This window comes from Rutidosis leptorrhynchoides, chromosome 7 (genome assembly GCF_046630445.1).
Source record: "Rutidosis leptorrhynchoides isolate AG116_Rl617_1_P2 chromosome 7, CSIRO_AGI_Rlap_v1, whole genome shotgun sequence".
Taxonomy (NCBI): domain Eukaryota; kingdom Viridiplantae; phylum Streptophyta; class Magnoliopsida; order Asterales; family Asteraceae; genus Rutidosis; species Rutidosis leptorrhynchoides.
The window spans coordinates 79,001,574-79,013,856 of record NC_092339.1 but is presented as its reverse complement, the minus strand read 5'-3'; the positions used below and the strand labels follow the sequence as shown (position 1 = coordinate 79,013,856).

The window sequence follows — 12,283 nt, the reverse complement described above, 5'->3', positions numbered from 1 at the left end:
ATGGTAATAAGTTACCGATTGTTCTAGTTAAAATTCCTACGTGATTTTTTTAAATTTCATTTAAACATTACATTTATGACCTATAAATAAGTCATATATTTCCAGTTTTGTCCTGAAGTATGTTATATACATATTTTGGTTTTTTGGCAAAAATAACGAAGACTTTTATAAAAATGGAAAACATTTTAAGGAATAAAAAAGTAAATCAACAAGAGAATACAAGAGAGAACCCTGATAAAGCTCGTACCTAAAAACAGCTAATAAATGAACTAACTAAACCGAGCCTCACCAAACCTAAAGTGAAACAAAAAATCATTGTAAAATGCTAACAAAAAAACAAACTATCCATGAACCAATTTTTTCTTACACTTTTGTTGATACTTATTTTTAACCGACGCATGGAGATTTCACTTGAATTAATTAGGTTAACCGTAACCGGTTGACTCTTAGTCATACAAGTTAACAAAACTGAAAGTATATAGCCTACATCAGAACAAAATTAGAAGTATACGACTTATTTGTAGGTCATAAACTTTCAGTTATTATCCAAGTCATGTTTAAAGAAAACTAAAAAATGTCACGTAAGTATTTTAAATTGTCCTTCAGGTACACGTAGGATGTCACGTCAGCTTGCTTTTTTATCCGGTTTATAAGTTCAGTGCGTTCATATTAATACACTTTTTGAAAGTATGCGACGTACACTGGTATTTTTTTGGATATATAGCCTACATTGAGACAAAAATGAAAGTATAAATTATTATATAATTTTACATTTCATACTTGATTCCTTTTTAGGTCAATTCACGACAATAAGTTCAAGCTCTAGTTATAATGATTTCTAGCTTCCAGCTTTATAAATAAGCTCAAGTTCAATCTTGTTTCGTCCAAACAAACCATATAACAATTTCGGCCCTTTGTAATATTGTTAAAGCCCAAACTGTGAAAGATTGCCACGGAACAAAGTGTTATCCTCTACAAGTAATAGAAGACGACAGTTTATAACTTTTAAAATAAGAACAAATGTCCGCCCTACTTAGCTAATATAACAATTTATAAACTAAAATTGTAAGACAATGAGGACACCTGATTAAATGGATTACTATATAGCAACAAAAACAACATTCACTGTTAGGCAGTCGTTACCTCGCGAATTAACTTAGGTTACAGATTCAATTATGAGTGTATTGACTGCTAGTATTTGGCAGCTGTAAAATTCGTAAAAAAAATAAAAATTTTATACAGAGTATAATTTTCAACCATTAATAATTTAACATATATTTTGCGTTGCGTACGACTAGAAGTTTATGAGGCTGAGTTTTGAAGCATATCTAGTTCACCATCATGTTATGTAATGAAACACATGCTCCTGTTAGACGGAGACTTGGGCCTAACCTAATACATCTAACAGTTCCAACAAACGCGCTTTTCTCTGTAGATATTTAAGTATTAGATGTTTTTATATGAGTTTTTGTTTTTTTGAAGAGAAAAAATAAAATCTTAGGGGTCATTTTTGTGATATATACATTGATGGTGACACATTTGTAATTTCGCACAAAACTTCTCTGACCAGAAACTTCTCTCTTAATTTTCACTTTATCCATCTTTAAAAAGAATCTCTTATACTCCTACACCTTTATCCAAATGTTTTCATAATATCATATCTGAATCTAATCTATTGATTCAATTTTGTTCATTCGTTCTATCAATAGCTGATTGATCTTTTTATTTTCTAATTCGATTGATTTCTCGATCTACTTTTACACTGGTGAGTAATCGTATTCGTGTTTGCTAATAGTAATTTGTCAATTTTTCATATATATATTTACGTGATTTATGATTATGATGTTACTCGTGGATTATGTTTTCGTAAATTTATTAAAATTGTAGTTCTGATCTATTATTAGATATAACGAGTATATGAAATTTGAAGATCATTTGATTTGAGCTTTAATTCGTGATTAGTTTAAAGCTAATTATTTGACTGCGGTTACATCTAGCCCTAAATCTGAATTTGCAGCTCCATGTACTTGTTTTTGTAAGTTTCTAGGGCCAAAGTTATATAGTTTCCAGGATTGGGGTTGAATAATATCTGTTTAGTACATTAAATAAATTAATTTTGTTTTGTGTTTCTTAATAATTACTTTTTTGTCAGTTATTGGATTATTGATTGATTTAAATAATCACTAACAGAAATATTTATAGTTATACATCACAGGTTAAGTGTAAGAATGCATTAGATTGATATAATTTTGACAGCTAGTGATTTGAATGTTCTAGTTTAATGGCTGATTAAAAAGGTGTATTGGTTATACTATAACAGGTGAAATGAGTACTTTGCAAGGTCCAGTTGTATGCCCTGCAGTTCATGGGAAGCAAGGCGGTGTTCATGCAGTTGACAGACCGTTAATGAAGGCGAAGATTCAGAGAAGTGGAATTTCGGGGTTTAAAGGCGTTAACAGCCGTAGGGTGCACGTGCGTAATCAGCCTGGATCTAAGCTTGTAAAATGTAGTTTCAGTTCATCTTCGAATGGCAATGGTAGCATGGCGGATAGTTTTAATGAGAACGATTCAGATTATGTCAACTCAAGTGTGGTTGAAGCTGGTAAGATTGCGATCAATGCAATTTATGTAATGTTTTTGATATTTATATTTTTTCCGGAGTGTAAGAACGGGTAAATCGTACTTCGGGGTAATATACCATACATGTTTCTCAAATTTGGGTAGCTTTCGTAAATTTCACACTGATTACTTAAGTTAGGGTAAAAGGTGCAGACTACGATCAATTATGATGATGTGGCAGGTGACTTGACAACCAATTAGATTTGAAAGTTTAAAACAACACTTAATGAAATTACCAAAATGGAGGAAACACGTATGATGTGTTATCTAAATTGAGGGAACCTATAGTATGTTATGGATTATGATGATGTGGCATGTGACAGGGAAGGTAAGTCGATTAATTATGTGTATTATCTTTTTTCCGATTTTAGTTGAAGTGAAGAGCGGGCCCGATGGGTTTATAATTAAAATGAGGGACGGGAAGCATTTAAGATGTGTTCACAACAACCCGCAAGGTGGGCATCTGTCGGATTATGCTCCGCATCCTGCAATTGTGCTGAAGATGGAAGATGGGACGGGCCTTTTACTTCCTATAATTGTTTGTATGTACTCTTATTTTATATTTTTCAGTATTTCAATATCTTTCGAGAGTTTTTTGTAATGACACATAATTTTGTTCTCGACTCACTTTGTTTTATTCACAGTGGAGATGCCTAGTGTATTGCTTATGGCGGCTATGCGAAATGTCCAAATTGTACGTTGAGTGATTAAGATTCGAGGATTGTTACTTTTGTATAATGTACATATATTGAAACTGATGTGTTTATGTTGTAGGTGAGGCCGACAATGTATAATGTGGTGAAGGAGATGATTGATAAGATGGGTTATAAAGTAAGTATATCATTTACTTTTTGAACTGTTGGCAATTGCGGGCCAAAACTCTAAACGGTTCGAACAATAAAAAGACTAGAAGGGAAAAATAGCCGTTTGAAAGATGGCCAAAATCTGTTTTTAATAAATTATGCCTCTTAAATTTGTTTCTAATATGAATATTGAATACTTACCATTCTCATGCCAGCAAAGAACACAATTCTAATCCTATGTTGTTCCACCTTTCATGACATGCTATGGATTAGAATTGCTCATGCCCAACTATGACCCATGCTGCAGGGACATTTCAACCCATTTGAGCATCCATATATTAGCCACTTTCTCAGTATTCCTTGACTTTTTGACTTTCAAACTCACTAACTATAACCTGATGAGCTTTTTAATTGCACTACTTAAAATCATCAACTGACCTTTCAATCTTCTGAAACTACCTCATTTTTTTCAGCGCAAATGTAGTAAACAACGGCTGCAAGTACAAGCCTGTTCAGAACATTCAAAATGTTTCTTGTTTAAATATCTTGGCATATCACTAACTATCAGTTTCAAGTCATTTTGCAATCCTTTAAAAACAACCATATTTTTCATATCCGCCCAAACTCTGCAAGTATATGCACTTTTAAAGAATAGTTGTTCATGTGACTCCTCCCGTTTTCCACAAATTACACATAAACCCATTTTGACCATATGGATTCTTTTTTATCAATAATCTTCCAAAATGACCCATCTTGATATGAACATGTAACGACTCTTTAGCAAAATGACCACCTCATATTCTCAATTTTTTAGGTCAAGCTAGTTCGAGTAACCAAGAGGATACACGAGGCATATTTTGCTCGGCTATATCTAACAAAGGTATGACATAAAACAATCTAACAAGTTGGCAAATGGCATGCTAAAAGCACTACTGATTCCGTGTAAATGATTTTTCTTTTCTTTTATTTCTTTCTTTCTTTTTTTTTTTTGAAGTACAGGCAGATAATGAAAATGACTGTATTAGCTTTGACCTTCGTCCCTCAGATGCCATTAATATTGCTGTGAGGTGCAAGGTATCATGTCCTAGTTGTTTTCTTATGGTTTCATTCTTTTTGACTTCAAATATTATAACAGAAGCTTATATCTATATTATTTTACTCTTTTAGGTACCAATACAAGTGAACAAGTTTTTGGCACAAAGTGATGGAATGAAGATTGTTGAATCTGCAAAGCTTTCATTCCAGGGTTCGCCAGATGGTTTGATATTTAAAGAACTCGATCGGTATAAAAAGATCTCCTTTTTTCTTTATTTCCATTCATTACATTAATATCTTAACAAATACTCCGTACAGTTACACCTGGCAATCGGGTCGGGTCGGGTTGGGTTTGGGTCGGGTTGAAACGGGTTTGGGTTTAAACGAGTCCGGGTCTAAACGGGTCAGAAATTTTGAACTGGTCCAACGGGTTGGGTCGGGTCGAGACCCATTTTCCCCCGGGTTGGGTCGGGTCAAGACCCTTTTTCTTAATTTTTTTTTTTTATGTTTCCGATTTCATTTTCAGGCTCGCGTTCCCAAATGAAGTTATCGGATTCGCAATGCGAAAAAAAAAATAAAAAAAAAAAAATCGGAAATTTTTTTTTAAAAAAAGTAAAAAAAAATTTTCGAAAAAAATAATTTTGAATTTTTTTTTTTCAATCACATGTGATTTTCACGCCACATGACGCGCTCTCATTGATTCCTTGGATCTCAACTTAATTTATGGATTCAAATGAATATTTTTTTAGAAAACGCGCATTGAAAACATTCGACGAAAACGCCATGCAAAAACCGTGCTGAAAACGCGCGCCGAAAAATGCCTGCCAAAAACGCGCTGCGAAAAACTCGCGCCGAAAACGCGCTGCGAAAACGGGCGTTGAAAACGCCCTGCAAAAACTGCGCCGAAAACGCGCGCTGAAAACCGCCTTTGAAAAACGCGCTTCGAAAAACGCGCGCCGAAAACGGGCAATGAAAACGCGCGCCGAAAGCTTGTGATGAAAACGGGCATAAAAAACGTAGGATCCATTAGACCCGAACATAGGACCCGTTGGACCCGTCACTTTTTCCTTGTGATATAAGTAGTTCAATTTTGGACCCACAAGATATCTTATCCTTTATAAATTGAGACCCTATTGAACCCTAATATTAAGACCCAATGGACCCATTTTTTTAGACTATGGGTTTGATTTGCCAGGCATAATTATGTGCATTCCAGAAGCATAAATACTAATATTGGTTGTCACTATTTTAGACCCAGTGGGCAGCCTTGTGTTGAAACCAAAGAGTTTAATCTTGTAAGAAACATGCTTATTGCTGCTGTTGAGGAACGCTATAGAGATGCAGGTATCTTACTGTTACAGTTGGTTTTATAGAATAGTATCCTTAGTTAACCATCAATATTGGGTGTGGGTGGCTCATGGGTCAACCCAACCCGTTTTTAACCTATTACCCAATCAACCCATTTTGCCATATGTGTGCTTTGACTTTTTATTGGAATTTAGAAGACAGGTTTGGATTTAGTTAATACAAACCAGTTACCTCATGATTTTTGTTTATTTATTTTTTAGTTTGATTGTTTTGCTTACATTTGACAGCTCAATGGAGAGATAAGCTCACTCAATTCCGATCTAAGAGAAACTGGGCATAGCAGGTATCCTGATCGAACTTCTTCCGTGTAACCCTCCTTTTCTTTTTTCTGTATTTATTGTAGGACGATCCAATCTGTAAATAAATCGTCTGCAAAGTTGGGTTAAGTAAATAATGGGTCTACTTGTATTATAAAAGGTGTCAAGCGATGTAAATATGTGAATAGTCGATTATGGATGTTTTCTTTCTTACATGTAACATGTGTATGTTGCAACTTGCAAGATTCTGATTATTCTGAGGGAGGAGTAGTGTTTGTAATGTTTTTATCTCGTCAAAGAGAGGGAGAAAGGAAAATAGAGAAATACATACAGTAATACATTAAGAGACATTAATTAATTAAAATGCCCTTTAAAACTTGTTCTTCAAAAGGGTAACTTTTTGAAAAAAATTGCTCTCGTAAATCGTAATCTTTTGTTTGTGATTTGGGAATGACTTGTGTGAGTTGCGGATGGCATGGATGTCTTGATTACGATTTATGATTGAAAAATCCATGTCATTCACGAATCGCCAAATACAATTTGTGACTTGTGAATTGGCTTTGCGAGTTGCGAATATGATGCTTGACAACGACTTTTGAAGTTTTTTTAAAACTTTCAAAGTCTTTTATTTTTAGTTTCGGTTTAATCACTTTTTTTCTCGAGAACTGTCAGTTGAAAAACAATCAAATGCGGTTTGACCCGATTATTTTTGTAATTCGACTTTGTTTGACCATCAATTTTGACACCTCTCCATTGGTTTTCACCTTTTAACGTACTATAACCATAAATAACTTGCTATATATGATTCTAATATATAATTCGTTAAATATACATCAAAATTGACTATTAGTATACAAAACTCCTGAATCAGTTTGAATAAATAACTTAAATAGCAAATCGCACATTTATACCTAAAATGCAAATCGCAATATGAGGTCGGATTTAAAAAAAAAAAAAAAAAAAAAAGTTGAAACTTCGTAGTTTTCCAATAGATGTACCTCGCAAAAATACAGATAACAAAAACAGTGATTAAATTGGAACTAAGAATTAAAAGATGACTTTTTAAAGTTTATAGTAGCGATCAAAAAATCATGCTACTCGCCATTCGCAAATGACAAGAGTGGCTTGTGGAATGATGGGCCATTTTTGTAACCTTTTTGGGATAAAATGTTATTTCAGTTCTCTCGGCGAATTTTTTTATTAATATTCCTGATAATAAATTGCAACTTTTTTGGGAGTATTTATTTTGTTTCAAATTGAATTTTTTTGGGAACTTAAAATATTGAAATAGTACTATGAGGAACCCTTTGCTTCAGCTATGTTGAAGCTTATATTCGAAGCTTAATGTTAGAGTTTATTGCTTTTTTATAAGTATCTACTAGCTTAAGACTCGCAAAAATTGCGGGTTTAAGTTAAAGAAAATGCCATATAAGAAGATATTAGTGAATCTAAAAAATAAAATTATCATAATTACTGGTCAGTATAAGCAAGCCTGACAATCTTAAGTCTCTTTAGTGAACTAAAGATGTGGTAAAGAAAGTAAGAGTAAGAATATAATTGAAAGTGTTATCAACTTAATGATGTGATAAATTAAGAACAATGAACATTTATTTTAATGAAGGAGCATTTGTAAAAAGAAAAAAAAAAGAAAAAAAAATCAGTTGCATATAAAATAATCAAACAAATGTTTCAAACACTAATAAATTAGTATGTCAACTCACCCATTAACACCTCTTATTTCAAACAAAGTATGACTATGGACCATAGCTGATATATACCATATCTTGTGTCGTTTTCAGGGTTATTGTCTCAAGCTACCTACCACAAGCAGATGGCGATATGGTCAGGCATATTTAAAAAAATGTTGACATATACGTGATCAAAATTGTTGTATTCATAATGCATGAAGATGGTGGCAAAAAGCACGATGTTGATCAATTTATGACCTTCAACATGTAGAACAATGTGCATCTCTTACAAATGCAAAATATAAGTAATATATCGGTGTAGTAGTAATTTCCTATATCACTTGAAGTCTAATATGATATCAATTTATATCCAGTGTCTAACTGCTTTAGAAACGCAATGAAAATATTTTTATGAAATAACCTAATAGTTATAGATAATTTATTCGTGTTTTATATAATTCGGAAGTTTTTAAACTGACCAACCTAACCCAAACCAACAAAAAATGAGCAACAACAACAACAACAACAACAAAACCCAATACCACATAAGTGGTGTATGGGGGAGGTGAGATGTAGACAATCCTTCCCCTATCCGAGAATAAAGACAAGTCATTTCTCCACCCAGAGTGAAAACACCCTCAAAAGTAGAGAAAGTCATCCCTCTCTCTATTCGACGGATAGAGAGATTGCTTCCGAGTGGACCTCCGGCCAATAAGTAGGAAAAAGTTTTTAAAAATAAAATTAAATAAAATTAAAAATAAAATTGAGACACCATGAAAATGGTAAAATCAAATTTACATGGGTTTTAAATCCTGCCTTAAATTTAATTTAAGCTCTAAGAGTCAGTCAAGTCGCCAATAAATCGACGCTTGATGTCGACTCAATCACTAGAGCCTAAAAAAAAAAAAAAAAAAAAAAAAAAATGAGCATCATTTATATATTTAAACCCGCCCATTTTGTCACATTTATGAGTGAAAAAGGTGGTAGATTCGAAGTGTTACCCTCATAGTATACGAACTGTTTGATCGCCAATCATCGTATCATTGGTGTTACGAATTGTGTCCTGAGTGCTGCTTCTATATAAACAAAAATGGAATAACAAAATCATATAAGTCATGGCATAGAAGTATGATAACATGTCCGATCCTATACAACTACAAAACATCGAATTCATAGAAGGCAATATGTACCTTGTTCATTTCTTAGAAGACAATATGTACATTGAATTCATAGTTGGCTAAGGTCGAGTAATTGACAGAAGGCAATTTGTACCAGTGTACCATGTTCACTTCTTAGATAATTGTGTCCAAAAATACTACAGAACAGACATGATACCTATCTCAATAAACTATTGAAAACAATTTCAATTATAGTCAAGCTATAACTATGTAACTTAGATAGAATCATATAAATATATTTTAAGACGGTCATGAAAAGTCAACCAGTCATTTTGAAGAAAACATAATTACAAAAATATTTGGTACAATTACCATTTTAGCTATAATATAAAAGTAGATAACTTCTATAAACCACTAAGTGTTACATCATTTTTTTTTTTTGTTGTTGTTGTTATGGACTGTACACCTTAAAAAAGTACTCTACACTTCAAAAAGCATACATTACTATTCTCATATTGTTAGTGAAAATTAATAGACATCAATCTTTACATCATGTAAGCAATTGAATATGATTACCTGCTTTAACTTGTTACGGAACTCTTGTTGATACGTATTTATCTCAAGATGTAAAAGCAGTTGACTAACTACAGTAAAGAAATAAAAAAATCTTACTTTAATATGAAGTGCAAAGACCGCATTTGTGTTTTATTAGTCAAACATAACTCAAATTTGAAAGCCAACCCGTCATCAATTAATTTCGATTTTTTATCAAATATTTTAAAACTTTAACAAAAGAAATTACGCTGGTGGGTTGCCAAAACCCCTCCTGACCCAGTATTCAAATGAATTGTTTTAACTAAAACATGATTTGTATAGCTTTGAACACGTCCCAAACCAGGCCCACATGACATGTTAAGGCTAAAACAGCCGATATCAACAATTTTCATGTAGATCGGCAGATTTTGCCTCCCCTAATCTGAGATTTTGAGGCTTACCATGACTGCAGTTATGTACAACATGCTGCCAAAGAAGTTCTTCACAAATTCCAGCGAGTACATCAGTCGTGCAACCTGCTTGTTACATTTTTGCAACAGAAATATTTTTGATAATTTCATCATTCGCATTGCAATTCTTATCATAAAGTTCCATTAGTCTTTTCTTCCTCTGTAGAAATAAATGACACTATTATCGCACATGAAAATCACTAAATGGCAAGGACTTTAAATACTAATATAACATGTAGGATGAACGTATAACATAAATTTTTTATTCAGTGGACCTACCACGCAAATTGGAAAGTTTGCCATTGTGAAACAAAACGACAATCGAAGAAGCAACATCATTACAGGGTGAAAATAGTTTGATAGCTGGGTTGCATGCTCACCCCAAACTGTGCAGTTAATTGTCAAGCCACTGTTTATTTCAAACACGACACACATTTAAGTATTTCAGGTGAAAATTGATATAAAAATTGGAAACTGTACTTCACTGTTCTAAATTAAAAACATAAAGCAAGTGAAAATACCTAACATCACGTAAGACGAAGTCAGGTGATCTAGTCTTAGTCCCATTTTCAGTTTTGATTTTGAGTGGTAGTATAGAGCTAATGTGACCAACAACATATGTAAACATTAAAGTTGAGTTCCCGTATTAGCCTGTATAAATAAAATCAATAAAATATAATATACTAATTGTACATTCTGATTGCTTCAGTTTTCTCAAACTTTATTTCCAGCAAGTCATCATATCACACAGGAGTGATTCCATAGGTTGCAACATCAAAGCGTGCCACAGCTCGAGCTCTGGTCATACGATAAAAAAATTAGGTTTACGCGTATGAGACACCAACTAATACTTATCCGTGTATGCCTGGAGACCGAAATTTTCGATGACCAAATGATTACCCTCAAAGTCTAGAATTAAGAATTTCTTTACTCCAGCTTGCATCTTGGTAACCTACAAAAAGCAAAACCATCTCATTAGTTTCATCAAAGGGACTAAAAATAATGCAATATCAGTTCATATCCAAGTATAAGCAACAAAATCCTAATTACATGATTGATGATTGAATTTTTTGTCATTAAGCTTCACTTGTGAACCCATTATATCGATCTGAGATATATAATTATACCTCTACACTTTATGAAATTGCAATACTCGTCATGATTTGATATGAACTGATATATCGATCTGATAGATTATGCACGTGGTGTTTTTGGCTTCAACTTGCGACCCATCTACAATGATTTGGTCCATTTACATGATTTGATCAATTTGTATCTGTGACGATCGCTCCAAATCCATATGGACGAACACGCCATTCATCAATTTCATTGCAAGGAATTTGACCTCTATATGATACATTTTGTAAATATTGCATTCCTTTGAAAAGGCACACCATAAATGATTATTTAAATCAAAGGTTTTCGACATCTGATGATTTCTACATACAGAAAATCACCGTAATATTATAGTTTACAATAGTACTTCCATTGACAATGCAGTCAAAATAAGATACATGGTGATGATTTAGTGAATGCAACGTTTCCTTGAAAAATATGCCATGTAAGACTCCATGCACATAGCTTGTCTAACATATAAGCAAACAGCGGAAGACTTCTAGGGAACTTGAGAATAAACATGCTAACAAGTGTCAACACAAAGGTTGGTGAGTTCATAGTTTTAATGTTTTGCATAATCTGTACATAAAGGTGGATCACAAGATTTTAGTTATTTCATCCAGAAACGTTTATCAAAATATTCTACGAAGTTGAGCACCCTGGTAACTAAACTTAACGTATATATAATTTGTATCCTTTGTATAATCATCTTAAATATACACGCAAACCAACGTGTACGCTTCTCAGATAGCATACGTCCGTTAAAAGGCTAGAGCTCTAGCTCGGACGGGGATATCAAGCCCTATGGATCCATATATAACTACTCGCGCCCACCAGTTCTTATAACCGGCAGTTACTAGTTACCAAAGCTAAGGGATTTTCGGTTCAAACTCGGTATAGAATTTAGTATGTACTTGTGTCCATTGCGTTCAAAATAAAATGCATGTATTCTCAGCCCAAAATATAGATTGCAAGAGCAATTAAAAATGGAGCAAATGAAACTCACCTTAGCAACACATAAAGTCGTTCACCGAAATGTGACCGAAACTTGGAATACCAAATAACTGTAGATCTCAAACTAGAGAACATATGTTGGTCAATAATTGTCTATTAAGCTAGGTCAGGTCATAGTGTATCACAATCCTAATGCTCGAGATCGACATACAAAAGTTATCAAAAGTCATTTCAAAAAGTCAATTTGACTCAATACTATAGTTGAATGATCATGTCAATCGAAACATTTTAACATTTCACATAGTTTCTCAATTCTTGTAA

General features: G+C 33.3%; 1 protein-coding gene across 1 annotated transcript; it reads left to right on the top strand.

Annotated features, from left to right (window-relative positions):
• Positions 1-1,593: 1,593 nt before the first annotated feature.
• LOC139860597 (bifunctional nuclease 1-like) lies at positions 1,594-6,297 on the top strand. The gene is made up of 10 exons (XM_071849343.1): positions 1,594-1,765; positions 2,321-2,602; positions 2,991-3,161; positions 3,264-3,313; positions 3,394-3,450; positions 4,237-4,302; positions 4,422-4,496; positions 4,590-4,705; positions 5,710-5,801; positions 6,053-6,297. Exons 2-10 carry the CDS (start codon positions 2,326-2,328, stop codon positions 6,103-6,105), a joined length of 957 nt encoding a protein of 318 aa, XP_071705444.1. The 5' UTR covers positions 1,594-1,765; positions 2,321-2,325; the 3' UTR covers positions 6,106-6,297.
• Positions 6,298-12,283: the final 5,986 nt, after the last annotated feature.

What these genes read in the sequence shown, in the direction of transcription:
- LOC139860597 (XM_071849343.1), top strand. Translation starts at nt 2,326, where the DNA reads ATGAGTACTTTGCAAGGTCCAGTTGTATGCCCTGCAGTTCATGGGAAG. An exon ending in CTCAAGTGTGGTTGAAGCTG is followed by an intron (nt 2,603 to 2,990) that starts GTAAGATTGCGA and finishes TTCCGATTTTAG; the next exon opens with TTGAAGTGAAGAGCGGGCCC. An exon ending in CTCGGCTATATCTAACAAAG is followed by an intron (nt 4,303 to 4,421) that starts GTATGACATAAA and finishes TTTGAAGTACAG; the next exon opens with GCAGATAATGAAAATGACTG.